This window comes from Myotis daubentonii, chromosome 2 (genome assembly GCF_963259705.1).
Source record: "Myotis daubentonii chromosome 2, mMyoDau2.1, whole genome shotgun sequence".
NCBI classification, from domain to species: Eukaryota; Metazoa; Chordata; class Mammalia; order Chiroptera; family Vespertilionidae; genus Myotis; species Myotis daubentonii.
Genome location: NC_081841.1, coordinates 23,079,477 through 23,099,091, shown reverse-complemented (window position 1 = coordinate 23,099,091; position 19,615 = coordinate 23,079,477). Strand labels below are relative to the sequence as shown.

The 19,615-nt window shown below is 46.2% G+C and overlaps 1 protein-coding gene across 1 annotated transcript; it reads right to left on the bottom strand.

The window, feature by feature from the left end:
• Positions 1 to 14,752: 14,752 nt before the first annotated feature.
• Positions 14,753 to 16,388, bottom strand: LOC132227249 (calponin-3-like). The gene has a single exon (XM_059682147.1). It carries the CDS (start codon positions 16,386 to 16,388, stop codon positions 15,873 to 15,875), a length of 516 nt encoding a protein of 171 aa, XP_059538130.1. The 3' UTR covers positions 14,753 to 15,872.
• Positions 16,389 to 19,615: the final 3,227 nt, after the last annotated feature.

Genomic DNA, 19,615 nt, shown 5'->3' with positions numbered 1-19,615 from the left:
AAAACTGTAATTTAGATAACATGCCTAAGTTTAACCCAGGTTACCCAAGGGCTCTACACCCAAAACTGTAATTTAGATAACATGCCTAGTTTAACCCAGGTTACCCAAGGGCTCTAGGTAACATGCTGTTTCTGCTTCTGTAAACTGCTTTTTTGCAAACTAGGTTCCTCATTCCAAACTCTGGGATGTAATCAATACCTTTGTGATTTTTTGCCTATATAACCCTGTAGCTGTGACCATCTTATCACTATGAGATTTGGGAAAGCAAAATGGCCCCTCGTAGTCCCGGATTGCAATAAAATGTGACTCTTTAATTCGACTTCTTGAGGCGTCCTTCTATGATTCGTGGGGTACATTACAACAAACACAGCTGGCCCTGATGTCAGCCATGGTATGGCATTGCTGCTATTCTAGGCCTGGAGCAGAAACACAACTGAGGCCTAGGTGTTATCCCTAGAGGTTAATGCTTAAGGGAGTGGCCATGCAAGGGTCCCCATGGGAGTCACATGAGGCCACAAGGAGGTCTACCACATGATTATCAACATGCCAGGGGAGGAAAGGTCAGGAGAAGGTCAGAACCACATGACCAGCGACCTGCTAGGGGAGGAAAGGCTACCTAGGATCAGGGTCCTTGTTTTCCCAGTTTTGTCCATTGCTAAGCACCCAGGGCTTTCAGCCCACTTGACCCTCTGCACTGGGCCATGTCCTTGCTCTGCTCATGCCTGTCTAACTGTCTACCACAATATCGTTTGCACCCTCTGGGGGACTCCTCTTTCGTCCATAAGGTTGTTCGATGTTGGCAAGGAATAGCTACTGTTTCTACCAGCTCATATTGGAGAACAAATTTTTTTTTATAGTAGCTCCATGGTCAGAAGTTGTCCCAGTTGGAAGTTGGTATTCAGAGCCTGATAGGAACTTTTTTAAGGCCTTCTCCTCTACCCACATTAAAATGGAACTATGTACCCAGAAGGAAAGAAAACATTCTGGGGCCATTGTGGAAATATTTATACAAACATTCCAACGACACAGAGATCTAAATCTAGAGAATAGAAATCTTGACTTCTATCTTATTTGGAAATCTTCCTGATATAGAGAAGCAAATTGAAAATAATGTAGTTGGATGGGTGAGTCAGTCTCTCAGTATTTACAACCAGTTCTTGGAGGAACCAAAAACAATTGTATTTGCCTTATAAATCAAATATTTAAATGAACAGATATGCAGTTCTATAAGCAATATTAAGCCTACTTATCCTTTTCACCAATCCCAAAATGTCCCTATTCAAAAGGCTTGCAGATATTGTAAAAGATCTGTGTTTGGGAAACAAAAAACCTTCTCGGAGAAACTTATATTCTTTATAGGTGGCTTTCAGATTCAAAAATCTACCTGGTCTTCTCTAAGAATGCAGATTTACCTCTTTGAAATGTAACATTCAGATATTTAATGTTAACTATAATTTTTTAAAAATGAAATGCAAACTCAGGGAGGTAATTTTTTGTTGTTGTTGTCTTGTTTTATCCTCACTGTTATGCCCAGATTTCAGGATCCCCAAGAAACCACACCAGGGAGCCAGCCGTGTCCGATGCAAAAGCATAAGAGTCTTTATTCGAGCTAGCTCGGCTCCCCGACCATACTCACTGATGCAACGGCAAGCCAAGTGGCAGAGAGAGAGAACTCTGTGTGGAGAGAGGTTTTATAGGGGGGTTGGAGTAAGGGGAGGAGAAAGGACTGTGGGCCCTGCCGATTGGCCAGGCACAAGTCAGTATCTTGTTACACAGGATGTGGTCATATCTATGGCGACTTCCCTTGATTGTCATTGGTTAGTTTAAAGAAGTCCTGGGTGGCTAGCAGAGGCTTGGACTTCCGGGAAGAAGCCTTGCCGAGCACATGGCCAAGGTAAGATGGAGGGCGTAGCCCTTAACCTGGGGCAAGATGGAGGGTGTAGCCCTTACTCTGGGGCAAGATGGAGGGTGTAGTCCTCGCCCTTTCACTCACTAGAGGATATTTTCCTATTGCTTTTTAGGGAGAGTGGAAGAGAGAGGGAAAGACAGAAATATCAATGTGAGAGAAACACATGGATTGATTGCCTCTGCACGTGCCAGGGCAGGGAGGAGCCTGCAATGGAGGTACATGTCCTTGACTAGAATGGAACCCAGGACCGGCTCAGGCAGGGAGGTAATTTTTATCAGAGGAGAAAAAAGGAATCTGTTTAGAAATTAGGCAGATTTTTTAAATCTTAAAAGTCTTTCCCACAACTTTAAGTAAGCACCTTAAGCCATCTGCCCTAGTTTGACTTAGTGGATAGAGTGTCGGCCTGCGGACTGGAGTTCTGGGTTCGATTTTGGTCAACTGCACATGCTTGGGTTGTGGCTCAATCCCAAGTGGGGGGCATGCAGGAGGCAGCTGATCGATGATTCTCTCTTATCATTGATGTTTCTCTCTCTCCCTTCCTCTCTGAAATAAATAAAAATTAAAAAATATATATTTTTAAAAAGATAAAAAATTTTAAAAAAACACACACACCTTAAGCCATCTGAACAGGTACTCTTAACTTATTCCTTCAGCCAGAAACACAATTTCGATCCAACTGTTCTTTTATTAAACTAGTGAGTGGCATTAGTTTACCGGGCTTATGGCTAAAATTTTAAAACAAAGGTGTAAGATCTCTGTGTCTGTCTGTATGTTTATCTATGTCAATGTAAGTATGTTATAAATGTGTGATTTTTTCTAACTTCAAATGGTGTGCCAAAATTAATTTGTAGAAAAGTGTATTTAATTGCCTTTTAAAAATCGATGCTTACATAAATGAAGTATATTCTCAGAAACATAGACTTAACTACATGTTTTTTAAAGTTCATGTGATCTAGCATAATATTTCGTAAAGAAAAGCAGTTTTAAGTTTGTTGTTTAATTAAAGCACTCATGTTGCCCTCACTAGGTAGCTCAGTTGGTTGTCCTGATATGCCAAGGTTAAAGGTTTGGTCCCTGGTCAGGACACATAGAAGAATCAACCAATTAATGCATAAATAAGTGCAACAACAAATTGGTGTCTTTCTTTCCTTCTTTCTTTCTTTCTTTCTTTCTTTCTTTCTTTCTTTCTTTCTTTCTTTCTTTCTTTCTCTCTTCCTTCCTTTATTTCTTTCTCTTTCTTTTTTTGTGTTCCTTCCTTTCTCTCTCTCTCTCTCTCTCTCTCTCTCTCTCTCTCTCTCTCTCTCCCCCTCCCTTCATCCCTCTCTAAAATCAATAAATACATTTTAAAAAATAAAGCACACATGTAACCACGCAGGCACTTCATTTCTTTAATGTGACCTATTTCATTTTTCCTTTTGATTCAGAATGGTATCGTCCAGCACCCTGACCATCTGCTTCCTTCTCTCTTGCATATCCACTCCCTTAATCATTAAGCCCTCAGGACAATGAAGCCTGGTCAGCATCAAACAATGTTGAAACAAAGTCTGGAGTCTAGTGACCACAGAGGAACATAACATCTAGGCTTCAGTTGTGTTTCAGCTCCAGAACCAGGAAAATGGAACCTCCTATTGATCAAATCCTTGCAAAACCAGACAGAATGATACCATGGCTGACATCAGGACCAGATACAATGAACTACCCCCTACCCTAGCACCAGCCAATCAATAGACACCTTGACCCCAGTCACTACGATTAATGATTTTTCCCCTACATAACCCACTCCCTGGAAGCCAGACCTTTTTGTACTAATTCACCTGTGACTCTGGGTATGGTGCCACTTCCTCAACTAATAAATCCTTTCTTCCTTTGCTGCAAGCTCCACTTTGTGTCTTACTGGGCTTTGTGCACACAGGCAAAAAAGCTGCTTTAGTCCTGTAACAATCCTATCTAATAATAGACAAACATGGTAATTAACTGTAACTTCGCTACCCTTCCCATTGGCTAATCAGGGCGATATGCAAATTAACTGCCAACCAAGATGGCGGCCAGCAGCCAGGCAGCTGAAGCAAACAGCAGGCTTGCTTGCTACAGTGACGGAGGAAGCCAACGTTCCCCGCCTGCCGCTGCAGGCCTCTGAGCTGCACTCTAAGAAACAATGTTGCAATTATAGAAGCTAAACAAGCAACAGAAACCTGCTTTCAGCCAGCTTCGGCCTCAGAGCTTAGAGCGGCAGTGATGGCAACAATGTTTCAATTAGCTGCAGCCTCAGAGCTGGAGCCGGCTCTCAGCTCCAGTGACAGCTATAGAAGGTAAATAAATCCCAGAATAAAAAGAAAAAAAAAAAAAACAGAAAAAAAGAAGAGGCTGGGAGCTCCAGTTGCCCGCCAGCCTGAAAACGGCCCTCAGCCCCTCACCCAGACTGGCCAGGCACGCCAGTGGGGACACCTACCCTAAAGGGGGTGTGACCAGCTGCAAACAGCCATCATCCCCTCATCCAGGCTGGCCAGGCACCCAAGTGGGACCCCCACCCTGATTCGGGACACTCTTCAGGGAAAACCAGCTGGCCCCCACCCAGGCACCAGGCCTCTATCCTATATAGTAAAAGGGTAATATGCAAACTGACCCTAACAGCAGAAAGACTGGGCATGACTGGCCACTATGACACACACTGACCACCAGGGGGCAGACGCTCAATGCAGGAGCTGGCCCCTGGTGGTCTGTGCACTCTCACATGGGAGGAGCTCTGCTCAGTCACAAGCCAGGCTGATGGCTGCCAGTACAGCGGTGGTGGTGGGAGCCTCTTCTGCCTCCTCAGCAGCGCTAAGGATGTCCGACTGTAGTTTAGGCCTGCTGCCCGCTGGCAAGTGGACATCTCCTGAGGGCTGCCGGGCTGCCAGAGGGATGTCTGATTGCCATCTTAGGTCCAATCCCCCCCAGGGAGTGGGCCTAAGCCAGCAGGTGGACATCCCCTGAGGGGTCCCAGACTGCGAGTGGGCACAGGCCGGCTGAGGGACCTCCCCTCCCCCACCGAGTGCACAAATTTTTGTGCACTGGGCCTCTAGGCCTATCTAATAATAGACAATCATGGTAATTAACCATAACTTTGCTACCCTTCCCATTGGCTAATCAGTGAGATATGCAAATTAACTGCCAACCAAGATGGCGGCCGGCAGCCAGGCAGCTGAAGCGAACATGAGGCTTGCTTGCTCCAGTGATGGAGGAAACCAATGTTCCCTGCCTGCCGCCACCCAGCTCTGAGCTGCACTGAAGCAACTATGTTGCAATTATAGAAGCTAAACAATCCCCAGAAACCTGCTTTCAGCCAGCCGGGATCTCAGAGCTGAAGTTGCAACAAAGTTTCAAATACAGAAGGTAAACAAACCCAGATATCTGCTTTTAGCAGCCGAGGTCTCAGAGCTGGAGTGGGCTCTCAGCTCCAGTGACAGCTATAGAAGGTAAATAAATCCCAGAATAAAAAAAGAAATGAAAAAAAGGAGAGGTTGGGAACTTCAGTCGCCCGCCAGCCTGAAAACGGCCCTCAGCCCCTCACCCAGACTGGCCAGGCACCCCAGTGGGGACTCCCACCCTGAAGGGGGTGTGACTAGCTGCAAACAGCCATTATCCCCTCATCCAGGCTGGCCAGGCACCCAAGCGGGACCCCCACCCTAATCTGGGACACCCTTCAGGGCAAACCAGCCGGCCCCCACCCATGACCCAGGCCTCTATCCTATATAGTAAAAGGGTAATATGCCTCCCAGCACCGCGATCAGCGGAGCCGCAAGGCCTCTCAGCACAGGGATCAGCGGAGCCTCCCAGCACTGGGATCAGCGGAGCTGTGAGGCCACCCAGCACTGGGATCAGCAGAGCAGTGAGGCCTCCCAGCACCTGGATCAGCTGAGCAGTGAGGCCTCCTAGCACTGGGATTAGCAGAGCCGTGAGGCCTCCTGGCCCCTGGAGCAGCATGTCAGGGGGCAGTGCCCAAACCCCCTGATTGCCCTGTGGCTCTGTGTGTGACAGGGGGCAGGGCCACAACCTCCCTATCCACCCTGCTCTATTTGTGACAGGGGAAGGCACCCCAACCCCCTGATCGGCCCTGCTCTGTGCCTGATAGGGGGGAGCTCCCCAACCCCCTGATTGATACTGCTCTCTGTGTGACAGGGTGCAGCACCCCAACGCCCCCATGGGCCCTGCTCTGTGTGTGACGGGGAGGAGCCACAACCTCCCCATCGGCCCTGTCCTGAGTGTTACAGGGGGGAGTGCCCCAACCCACTGATCAGCCCTGCTCTGTGGGTGACAGGGGGCGGTGCCCCAACTCCCCTATCAGCCCTACTCTGTGCATGATGGGGGGAGCTCCCCGACCCCCTGATCGGCCCTGCTGTGTGTGTGACAGGGAGGAGCTCCCTAACCCCCTGATTGGCCCTGCTCTGTGCATGACAGGGGGGAGCTCCCCAACCCCCTGATCGGCCGGCTCTGTATGTGACGGGTGGCACCACAACCCCCTGATCCGCCCTGCTCTATGCGTGACAGGGGTGGCGCCACAACCTCCCCATCGACCTTGCCTTGAGTGTGGCAGGGGGCGGCGCCCCAACCCCCCAATCGGCCCTACCCTGAGAGTGACTGAGGGTGGCATCACAACCTCCTGATCCACCCTGCTCTGTGCATGACAGGGGGCAGCGCCCCAACTCCCCAATCGACCCTGCTCTGAGCCCAACCAGGGGCTGTGGGGCAGGCACCTAGGGATTGGGCCTGCCCTCTGCCACCCGGGAGCGGGCCTAAACCAGCAGGTCGTTATCTCCCGAGGGGTCCCAGAGTGTGAGAGGGCACAAGTGGGGCTGAGAGATACCCCCTCCCCCCGCCAGTGCACAAATTTTTGTGCACCGGGCCTCTAGTTTATAAAAGCCTAAGCAACCAAACGACGGAACAACTGAATGACCGAACGACAGGTCGACCAGTTACTATGATGAGCACTGACCACCAGGGTGCAGATGCTCAACACAGGAGCTTGCCCCCTGGTGGTCAGTGTGCTCTCACAGCCAACCTCCTGCAGTCCCTCCCCCAGCTGCTGGCCCCGATTGGCCCTGATCAGGACTGGGCAAGACAGCCCCAATCCCCCCAATCCCTGGCTAGGCCAAGGGACCCCACCCATACACGAATTTGCGCACTGGGCTTCTAGTGTCTTCACAGTTTTCAGCATTAAAAAATGCAGACCTACAACTTTTATTCTATTATCTGGGTGTATTAATCATAAATCTATGTTATTAAATTTGTCAACAAGAAAAATAACATAAGGTGATGTTTATCTATTAAGAGTCTCATGAAATCTTCATGAGTAAGCTAAATATAATTGTTAAGAACAGGTAAATTAGATGTGAATAAGATAAAAGTTTATAAATAAACTTTTCAAAAATAATTACATTGTATGGTATGTCTTCTTAAAGATGGTTTCCAAAATATTTTTGGTAATTTGAAACCTTAAAATTATACTAAGTTAAATGATAGATAGTCATTGAATAGGTAATTTCAAATAAGATAAAATACTGAAACAATTACAGAATATAACTTTATCTACCTTTGGCTTCTTATTACAAGCCAATTAAAGATATTTGGTCTATCAGTAAACATGTCTTGTGCCATATTGAAAAATTTACTAGGAGGAAAAATATGCATATGGAAATTATAAAATATGTTCAATTCACAGAATGCTAGTGTAACATCCCACAATTGCTTACTTCTTAGTTTTCACTAGAAATTAAAGTTTTTAAGGGTTAAGAATTATAATCAATATATATAATTTAAACTGCTACAAATAATAAGGCTGGAAAAAACTGTGTAGGAAATAGGTAAGGAAAGTAAAATGTGGTGTGTGTGGTGTATATATGTGTGTGTCTGTGTGTGTGTTTAATAATGAAAAGAATGAAGGACATGTTTTTGTTAAGGGAAAAGAATCATTTGATCTATAAGTTGAATGACTGGTTATCTCAGAATGGAAAAGAGGAAAAGTATGGAACAAAAACTGAATGGATATTAAAAAGTTGTATAAGATTTATCAAATGGTCCCTAGCTAGTTTGGCTCAGTGGATAGAGCATCGGCCTATGGACTGAAGGGTCCTGGGTTCGATTCCAGTCAAGGGCACATGCCCGGGTGGCAGGTTTGATCCCCAGTAGGGGCATGCAGGAGGCAGCCAATTGATGATTCTCTCTCATTGATGTTTCTATCTCTCTCTCTTTCCCTTTCCCTTCCTCTCTGAAATCAATAAAAAATTACAAAAACAAACAAAAAAACTGTACATTAAGCCAAAGTGGCAAACTTTAAAAAGTTATATATCTATTCTTAAGTGTTAAAATGAAAAAAAAAATTTTTTTTAGGGTTTATCAAATGGAATATTTTTTTAAAAATTTCATTGACTTTATTGGAGTGACATTGGTTACCAAAATTATATAGGTTTCAAGTGTACAATTCTATAATAAATTAGAGGCCCGGTGCACAAAAATTTGCGCACTCGGGGGTGGTGCCTCAGCCCAGCCTGTGCCCTCTCACAGTCTGGGACCCCTCGGGGGATAACCACCTGCTGGCTAAGGCCCGCTCCCTGGGGGATTGGGCCTAAGCTGGCAGTCAGACATCCCTCTGGCAGCCCGGCAGCCCTCGGGGGATGTCCACTTGCCAGCGGGGAGCAGACCTAAACTGCAGTCAGACATCCTTAGCGCTGCTGAGGAGGCAGGAGAGGCTCCCACCACCACCACTCTACTGGCAACCATCAGCCTGGCTTGTGGCTGAGCAGAGCTCCCCCGGGGGGAGCTCACTGACCACCAGGGGGCAGCTCCTGCATTGAGCATCTGCACCCTGGTGGTCAGTGTGTGTCATAGTAACCAGTCATTCACAGTCATTTTGCTGTTAGGGTCAATTTGCATATTACCCTTTTATTATATAGGATAGAGGCCTGGTGCATAGGTGGGGGTCGGCTGGTTTGCCCTGAAGGGTGTCCTGGATCAGAGTGGGGGTCCCACTGGGGTGCCTGGCTAGCCTGGGTGAGGGGCTGATGGCTGTTTTTAGGCTGGCCAAGCCCCCAGGGGGGACCCTCACCCCATGAGCGTGTGTCCAGTCTGAGTGAGGGGCTGATGGCTGTTTGCAGGTTGGCCACAGCCCCTTCAGTGTGGGGGTCCCTACTGGGGTGCCTGCATAGCCTGGGTGAGGGGCTGAGGGCCGTTTTCAGGCTGGCCACAGCCCCTTCAGGGTGGGGGTCCCCCCTGAGGTGCCTGGCCAGCCTTGGTGAGGGGCTGATGGCTGTATGTAGGCTGGCCAAGCCCCCCAGTCACCCATGCTCCCAGTGGAGGCTGGCTGGAAGCAGGTATCTAGGGTTTGTTTGTCTTCTATAATTGAAACTTTGTTGCCTTGAGTGGAGCTCAGAGCCTGCCAGGGCCTGCGGGAAGCTTGGCTTCCTCCATCGCCGGGGCAACCAAGCCTCCTGCTTGCTCCAGCTCCGTGGCTGCCAGCCACCATCTTAGTTGGGTTAATTTACATATAGTCGCTCTGATTGGCTGGTGGGCGTGGCTTGGGGTCTAGAGAAGTTATGGTCAATTATCATCTTTGTCTTTTATTAGTGTAGATGCATCATCTGTATATTGTATTGTATGTTCAACATCCAAAGTCAAGTCTTATCCCACCATTATTTATGCCCCTTTTACCCTCTCTTACCTTCCCCTATCCTCCATTCCCTCTGGTAATCACCATATTGTCATGTGTCTATTAGTTTTGTGTGGTGTTTTCTCCCCTTTTTTTTACCTTCTTAATCCCTTTACATTTTACCCAGCCCCCTAACTCACTTCTAACAGCTGTCAGTTTGTTTTCTGTACCTATAAGTATGTTTCTATTTTGCTCATTAGATTTAGAAAAGAATTTTATGTGTTGTCAAACTGGCTAAAATTTGAATAAATATGTTTTCAAAGAATGAATCTTCAAATAAAAAATACACTAATAGCCCTGGCATGTGTGGCTTAGTTGGTTGGGCTTTGGCCCTTGCATGGAAAGGTTGCTGGTTTGATTCCTGGTCAGGGCACATGCCTAGATTTCAGGCTTGATCCCCAATAGGGGGCATGTAGGAGCAGCCAATTTCACTCTCACATTGATGTTTTTCCCTCTCTCCCTCTCCCTTCCTCTCTCTCTCTAAAAAGCAATAAAAAATCTTTTTTTTTTTAAAGTACACTAATAAAAAATTAGATTTTGTCTTTTTGTTAAAAGGACAAAAAGTTTTTTTGGACTAAGAGATTTTGAAAGTAATCGTACCTTTTAAGTAATTTGGCTAGAGAGCAAAGATTTTGTGTCTTTTTAGGACTTTGATTATTTAGGAAACCTGAGCCTTCTCAATACTAAAATAGCTAAGTTTGTTTTCACAACCATGTAACCTTCTGTATGTCTTTAATATATTGTACTATCACTTTGTTTGAATAGATAATGAAGCATTATTTCATAATGACTCCCTCTTCTAATTAATCAAATGTTTAAACCTTTTTATGGTTTTGATAAATTCCCACAATCAAATTCTATTTTTTTTTTATTGCTTAAAGTATTACAAAGGGTATTACATATGTATCCATTTTATCCCCCCGCCCTAGACAGTCCCCTAGCCTCCCCTATCACCCAGTGTCTTATGTCCATTGGTTATGCTTATATGCATGCATACAAGTCCTTTAGTTGATCTCTTACCCCCCTACCTCCTGCCCCCCAACCCTCCCCGGCCTTCCCACTGCAGTTTGACAATCTGTTTGAGGCAGCTCTGCCTCTGTATCTATTATTGTTCAAAAGTTTATAATGGTCTCTATTGTCCATGAATGAGTGAGATCATGTGGTATTTTTCCTTTATTGACTGGCTTATTTCACTTAGCATAATGCTCTCCAGTTCCATCCATGACGTTGCAAATGGTAAGAGTTCCTTCCTTTTTACAGCAGCATAGTATTCCATCGTGTAGATGTACCACAGTTTTCTAATCCATTCATCTACTGATGGGCACTTAGGCTGTTTCCAGATCTTAGCTATGGTGAATTGTGCTGCTATGAACATAGGGGTGCATATATCCTTTCTGATTGGTGTTTCTGCTTTCTTGGGATATATTCCTAGAAGTGGGATCACAGGGTCAAATGGGAGTTCCATTTTCAGTTTTTTAAGGAAACTCCATACTGTCTTCCATAGTGGCTGCACCAGTCTGCATTCCCACCAGCAGTGCACAAGTGTTCCTTTTTCTCCACATCCTCTCCAGCACTTGTCGTTTGTTGATTTGTTGATGATAGCCAGTCTGACAGGTGTGAGATCAAATTCTAAATGAAGTCAATTTGAACTAAAACTAACATCGAAATATTCCAAAGGTTCATTGGAATATCTCAAAGGATTTGTCTCTCACCTTGTGCAGGGGAGATGTTAAATTAATTAGGTTTATTTGGTATGTGAATAAGTGGGAAGCATAGTCAAATAATATGATGATATACCTTCTTAGTTTATATGTGTATGGGTATACATTACTATCGGTATTTCAGAAATTGTTTGAAGTTCATAGAAGTGTGTCAATGCTCTCATTGCCCTATTATTATCTTAAATTGTTATATACCACAGAAATATCTACATTTTCCTATCAAATGTGTTCTCAACAGATGTTAACCATGGCCTTTTTGTTGTTGTTTTAGTCTGTCACTTACAGACAGTTAATTGTTTTATTCTGATGCTTTTGTAAAAAGAACTTTATATTCAGAGAGATTCATGGAAAGCACTCTGACAAGTACTTTAGAATGCAAATTTCTAATAACTTTAAGATCATATCGCTAACTGGGTAAGAATTTCTAGAACAAGTGGAAAAACTGGATTCAAGAAGAACCTGAGTTAATAACATAGGATTGAATGAACTAATGGGAATGATTATTATTTTTACAACTTTTTTTTCTTGGAAATATTGCTGGTTCCTTAATGGTTTACTTTCCAAAGTTAAGGAAACCTTTTTTCCCCTCTTAAGCTACTTAGGACTTACACCAATTTTGTAATGTATATCTTTGTGAACAGAATTGAAACATTTAGTTTTACTGCCTGTCTAATCCCTCCAGAATTCAGAAACTTATTGAGTACAGATGCTCCGCAACTTATGATGGAGTTATGGCCCCATAAACGTATCGCAAGTTAAAAACTTTGTAAGTCAAAAATGCATTTTAGTACACTGAACCTAAATGTATGTTTTTCCCCCCACATTGACCAATTCTCAAACACCAGCTCAGTGACACTATCTACCTAGAGTTAGTTACTTTCAGATCCCACAAGTTAAGGGCTCAATTCCATAAAATGGCTTCTATTTCAGATGCCAATTGTAAGTCCTGCCTCCCATACTTCTGACCAGCTGGCTATAAATTTAGGGCTCTTACAACCCACTCCTCAAGTTCAATAGTTTGCTAGAACAGCTCATAGAACTCAGGAGAACACTTTACTTCTTATTACCCTTTATTATAAAGTCTAGTCTACAACTCAGGAACAGCCAAATGAAAGAGATGCATAGGGCAAGGTATGAAAAAGTCTAACACATACTGTTTTATGCCAACCATATATATATATTCTGGAAAAAGACAAAACTAAGGGTCAGTTGTTATTAGGGCTTAGAGGGGAGGGCAGGACAGAATATATTTTAAGTCAGTGAAACAAGTATCCTATCTAATAAAGAGGAAATATGCTAATTGACTCTCATGCCATCACAAAGATGGTGGCGCCCACAGCCAATAAGGAGGGGATATGCTAATTGACTGTCACGCCCTCAAAGATGACGGTGCCTACAGCCACAAGATGGCCAGCAGGGGAGGGAAGTTGGGGGCAATCGGGTTGGCAGGGGAGGGCAGTTGGGGACAAAAGGCTGGCAAAGGAGGGCAGTTGGGGGCGACTGGGCTGGCAGGGGAGCAGTTAGGCATCGATTAGGCTAGTAGGGGAGTGATTAGGAGGTGATCAGGCTGGCAGGCAGAAGCGGTTAGGGACATTCAGTCAGGCAGGCAGGCAAGTGTTTGGGAGCCAGCAGTCCCGGATTGTGAGAGGGATGTCCGACTGCCCACAGGATCGGGCCTAAACAGGCAGTCGGACATCCCCCGAGGGGTCCCAGATTAGAGAGGGTACAGGCGGGGCTGAGGGATAACCCCCACCAGTGCACAAATTTCATGCACCGGGCCTCTAGTGATAATATAATGGTGGATAAATGTTATTACACATTTGTCACAATCCATAGAATGTACAACAGGATGTACCAGAAAGGTGCATTTCTTATAACAGATGAACTTACAATGACACATCATTACTACCCAAAGCCCAGAGTTTACATTAGGGTTCACTTTACTGTTGAACATTGTGCGGAGGAGAATGTAGGTAGGCGGGGCAGAGAGTATTAGTAATTGGGGATTCTTTATGCTTTCCACTCAGTTCTGCTATGAACATAAAACTGTTCTAAAAAATAAAGTCTATTTTAAATGAAAGGGTGGAAAAGCAATAGGCTTCAGAAGGAGCATGCTTCTCTGGCCATGCTAGAATTTCCTGGGTTAGAATTTGCTGGTTTGGTGGTGATCATGCTTTTCAAACATGTCAATCATTTAGGAGATCCTAAGTTTCTATTTTACTTGTACCCAACAGCTAACTATCCTCGCCATTGTCTTCAGCAGCCATTGCTACTGATGAAAATGGGTTAAATCACTTGTTTCTTATTTGTCAGGCAATAAAGAAAATCCAGAGTCACTTTCCTTTCCCATTAAATTCTTGATTCCTTGCATGTAGAAACTGTTTCATCTTTTTAAAATTACCAATACTTTGTGAAGTGCGTGGTGCTGAGAAAGCAACCAGAATATGAATGAAATACAGTTCTAAGTCATTAGGAATCTTCCATCTTATCAGGTATAACTCAAGAGTCGTTGTAGTTATGAACTACATAAACAACAGTCAGTTGAAATAGTAATTGGGATGTAGGAAAAAGCAAGTTAAGTACAAAACTGTTCTAGAGAAGTTATTTGTTGCCCTCTTGTGTCCAGTTTTAGGAAATACAGCCTCTCCCCTCCACGCAACACATCTTTCTGATGCACAGTGTGTGTGTCTCTGTGCTTGCTTTGGGGTACACAGCTGTAAAAAAGCATTAGTCCACAATAAGCCACACATCGCAGTGGAGACCCTATGGAAAGTAATCCAAAGGGGATCTTACCTAAGATGGATTATAAAGGATGAGTAGAAATTAGGCAGCTGAACAATAAGGATTATGGGGAAATAAGAATTATGGTGGAGCCTTAACAGGTTTGGCTCAGTGGATAGAGCGCCGGCCTGCAGACTGAAGGGTCCCAGGTTTGATTCCTGTCAAGGGCATGTACCTTGGTTGTGGGCACATCCCCAGGAGGGGGTGTGCAGGAGGCAGCTGATCGATGTTTCTCATCGATGTTTCAAGCTCTCTATCCCTCTCCCTTCCTCTCTGTAAAAAATCAATAATATATATATTTTTTTAAAAAAAGAATTATGGTGGAGGTGTTGCAAATAAAATGTAGCATGTCTAATGACTTAAAAGCAAAAAATAGCTTAGAGCTTTTGCAGAACTGCAAATAATTCATCATGGCTGGAAACCAAAGTGCAAATGTATGGATGGAGTGAAGAGAGTACTGGTGAAAAGAGATAAAGATATTGTAAATAGCTATGTGTGCCATACAAAGGAGTTCCACCCCTATCCTAACAATAATTAGTCTTTAAGGCTTTTAAGCCAGAGAATTATGTAATCATATTCATGCTAGAAATCTTACTCTGGCAATGGAAATAATGAAGAGAATGGACAGATTTGAAAGATAATGTGGTAAAATCAATAGGATTTTTTTTTTTAATGTTCAAAAAAAATATTTATTTATAAAAAATACACTGGGATAAGTTTATGCTGAGAAATGCAGCAATAAATACAGTTGAAACAGAGCAAGTCTACACCGATACGTTGGCACAACAGGAAGGGCCTGCGCCGTCAGACCCCCCGCGCAGGTGGGAGCGACTCGGGCGTCCCCAGAGCGCGGGCCGCGCCTGCATTTCCATCCGCGACCCACACCGCGGGCATCGGTCGCGAGCGGCTGACACGCTGCGTCTTCTCGGTTTAGCTGGCGGGCGCCTGAGCGCTAAGCACGGGTTTAGTCTCCCACGGAGGAGCCAGACACTAATGTAAGAGAAAAGCCTCCTATTGCTTGCGAACACCAGTTCTGTAAAGAGTGTGAGGATGCAGAGATGTCGGGGGGAACCCGCGCCCCTCAGGCTCCCTTCGCTCCAGCGCCGGGGGTCACGTCGCTGCAGGCTGGCCTGCCCAGCCGGAAAGGAGCTGCGGAGGGAGAGCGGGCGGAGGAGGAGGGGTGCGAGGCAGCCTCTCCTTCAGGGACAGGAAGCGCACTAGGGTTCAGAGGGCGGAGGAGCGTCACTCCAGGCTGGCCGGGCGCCCACGAGTGACCGCGACGGGGACGGCGGCTCCGCGCCTAGTAATCGAGGCCGAGGCCGGGGTCGCCGTACTGGTACTCGCGGGGGTCGTCGTCGGGGTACCCGCCGTGGTACTCGTCGGGGTACTCGGCCTGGGAGTCGCTGTCGCTGACCTCCGAGCCGTTGGTGCCCGTGCCCTGGCTGCCGTTGCGGATGACGGGCTCGGTGGGGGCGGCGCAGTACTTGGGGTCGTAGACCTGCCGCCCGAGCCCGTACACGCTCATGCCCTTCTGCGAGGCGACCTTGTTGGTGCCCATCTGCAGGGAGATGGTCGAGCTGTCCACGGGCTGCAGCGTGAGCTTCTGGTCGTAGATGTCTCTCCGGGTGCCCGGCGCCAGCATCCCCGCCTGGCTGGCCCCTTTGTTGGTCCCCATCTGCAGGCTGATCGTGGTCTGGTCAAAGGGCTTGTCCGTCTGCATTTTGGGGTCGTACAGGTGCCTCCTGGTCCCGTAGGCGGTCATCCCCGCCTGGCTGGCGCACTAGTTGGTCCCCATCTGCAGACCAATGACGCTCTGGCCGGCCTTCAGCTTCCCTTCGTCGAAGCGCCGCGTCTGCTTCTCGGCGTACTTCACGCCGATGTCGATGGTGGTGTGGAAGCCTTTGGTTTTAGCCAGGCCGGCCAGCGCCACCAGCGTCGTCTGCACCTGGGTCATGTTCCCGTTCTCGAACAGGTCGTTGGCCTCGAAGATGTCGTGGGGCTTCATGCCGTACGCCTGGATGGCTTTGATGAAGTTGCCGATGTTCTCCAACTGCGGCCAGTTCAGCGAGGACTCGTTGACTTTCTTCACGGAGCCCGGCTGGAGCTTGTTGATGAGCTCGCAGAGGATGATGCCGTCCTTCAGGCCCAGCTGGAAGCTGGTGCAGATGCTCATGCCGGTCACCTCTTCGATCCAGCCGCGCAGGTCCTCCTCGGCCTGCGGGTCGTACTTGGATGCGATCTTGTTCTTGACCTCGGCCGAGAGCCCGTAGGACGGGCCCTTGTTGAAGTGGGTCATGGCGGGCGCTGCTCGGGTCTGGCTCTCGGCTCCGGGCCCGGGAGTGGCCGCCGCGCACACGCTCCGAGCTCGCTCCCTGGGCGGCGCGATCAGACTGGTCCCGGAGCCAATCAATAGGATTTTGATGACAAGGAGGTGTGTGTGTCTGTGTGTGTGTTGCGGGGGTGGGGCGGGGACGGGGGTCTAAGGTGAGGGAAAGAGAAATTGAGGAAGCTGAATCACATATTTCAGTGGGTAATTGAGTAAATAGTGGTACCATAGTCTGGGGGTGGGTGGGGGGAGGGCCTGTCCAGGGAACATGATGACTCAATTTTAGACATGCTAAGATATTATAATTTAGCTTGCTCAACATTGATTCAAACTTCCTTCTTGTGTACCTTCCTGCATTACAGAGGGTGGAAAACTAAAAACAATATACCCTAGATTCTACTATAGCTGGAGTTTTTATGTGAATTAGGTTCCAGCAGCCATGAGCACTAGCATGAGACTTAATTCAAAATCAAATTAAGTGAGGAGAGAGGCAGGGAGTGAGGATCCATTTTGCTGGTTTAGATTATAGCAGAGCCAGGGTGGTTCTAGAGCCTGGGTGGAGACATCTCAATTTGGAAGGTGCCTCCAGCTGGCAGGAGGAGCAATTTAGTCTCTTGATAGCCACTCTTGGAAGCTCAGCCTAGAGGCTGTTCTTTTGTTATTGTTGTAGTTAATACACTTTTATTGATTTCAGAGAAGGGAGAGGAAGAGAGAGAATCATTGATCGGCTGCCTCCTGCATGCTCCCTGCTGGGGATTGAGCCTGCAACCTGGGCATGTGCCTTTGACTGGAATCAAACCTGGGACCCTTAAGTCCCCAGGCCAATGCTCTATCCACTGAGCCAAACCAGCTAGGGCTTAGAGCATGTTCTTGAGCTTTCTCCTGTCTGCTTAAGGATTCTACTCTCTATAATTAAGGTTTGACTGACTCAAGGTGCCTATAGACATCCAAATAGAGATGTGTTCTTGTACATTCTGACAACAGCTCAGGAGATCTTGGAGCATCTATATATACCTAAGCCTAATATGCAAATTGTGTCCCCTCGACCGATCACTCACTATGACATGCGCTGACCACCAGGGGGCGGCACAGAATGAAGGGAGGCCCCAGCCAGCAGCTGGAAGGCTCCAATTGGCCCTGATTGCCAGCCAGGCCTAGGGATCCTACCTGTGCATGAATTTCATGCTCCAGGCCTCTAGTAAACCAATAAAAAGTAAATAAAGACATGGGAGTGGGTGTGATTAATAAGAATGAGAGGATAGCCTGGCTCAGTGGTTGAGTGTTGACCTATTCCTGGTCAGGGCACATGTCTGGGTTGTGGGCTCAATCCCCAGTAGGGGGCATGCAGGAGGCAGTCGATTAATGATTCTCTCTCATCATTGATGTTTCTATCCTTCTCTCCCTCTCCCTTCCTCTCTCTGAAATAAAAGAAAAAGAATAAGAGTATAGTCAAAAGAGAGGTGGCCAGTGCGTGAACCTTGAAAATATCCACATTTAAGTGTAAACAAGAAAAAGAAATGTACAAGAACATTGAGTGATGCTAAGAGGAAAACAAGGGTTGTGATGTCATAGATCTCAAGGGAAGAGGACATTTCACAAAGGAGGTATTGATCAACAGTGCTTAATGTTGCAGAAAACAAGAAAATAAGACTGAAATTTATCTATAATATTGAACCTCACAGAGGTCCTTGTGTGACCGCTTTTCTTAGAGTTGTCAAGAGAAGTGAATTAGGTTTCAGGGAAAGGGCAGGCTACAAATGCCCATGTTTGGTACTTATCTAGTCCACTGAAGATTCAGTTTAACTTCAGAGGCACTGTGGTGGATTTCTGAAGGCGATTCAGGGTGGCAACCTAGGTCTGTGCCCAGTCAAACCTGCTTTCCAATGTATATGCATACAAGCCCATATTTAAGCCCCAACCCCCTTTCCGCTTGTGTCCTAGCTAGCCTTGCAAAACCTATTTCCCTGAATGCTTATCTCAACAGGAGCTATAAACCATACACAGCCGCACAATGGGGTCTGACTGCCAGTGCCAGACAGGGTCTTCTTCACTATCTCACTTCCCCACTTACAACCGTCACAGGGGCTGCAAAAGCCACAAAAAGTCTGGTCCATATTTGGGAGACAAAGAAACTAGGAGGATAAAAGGGAAAGCCCCGCCCCATTCGGTGCTCAGTTTTGGGAACTGATTCCCCTGAGTCACAGCACTGGTGCTCCTGGAATTAAAGTGCATTTTCTGAATCTTCCAAGTGCCTGTTGTGTGCCTTCCCACTGCCTGGTAACTTCTGTAACAGATTAAGGATGGCTACACACCTTTTGCCACTCCTCCCACCAAGAGGAGATGTCTTTGTCCTGTCTTTAAGTTGGAACTGACTCTGTTGACTTAGTTTGACCAATAGAACCTGGCGGGAGTAATGCTGGGTAACTTCTGAGGCTGAATCTTAAAGAGATCTGCAGCTTCTTCCCTTGCTTCTTGGAGTGCTCCCTCTTTCAACCCACAGCCATGCTGTCAGAAGCCCGCGTGAGTCAGGTCGAAATACTACATGGAAGAGAACTCTGGCCAGCAGTCCCACCAGAGATTCCTGATGGCGGGCAGCACCAACTAGCCATCTGAATGAGGCCATTGTGGATCTCTCAGCCAACACCATGAAAAGCAGAATTTTTGCCTGACTAGCATACAAAATCATGGAAAATAAGAAATCCGTCTTTTAAATCACCCAGTTTTGGTGTGGTTTGTTAACACTATTAAGATAATTGGGAAGAGGCAAATATATCAAAGGTTCATGATAGACAAATGGCACATATGTGGTGTTTGGAAAAGTAGCACCATCACCTCTTCAGGACAGCGCCATTAGCCTTATTCACTCACACCAGAAACTTGACACGGTGCAGGTGATCCAACTGAACAACAAGCAAGCTCCAACTTCGCCGTGACGAAATTCAGTTCCAACCTTTATTAGTCATCCAACCCGTCATTCTGTTTCTAGAAATATATCAATGCCAAGTCACTAGAGAAAAAAATCTACCTCCAAAGAACTAATTTCTGTAAGTTTCCTTAGAAAATGTAAGCAATAGAAAAGTGATAATGTTGTCTGCTTTATTTCTGCTATATCCCAAGTGCTTATAATGGAAAGGCTAGAGTATAGAAAGTTTTACATGTTTGTTGAATAAATGAATTATTCATGGCTATTTATTCAG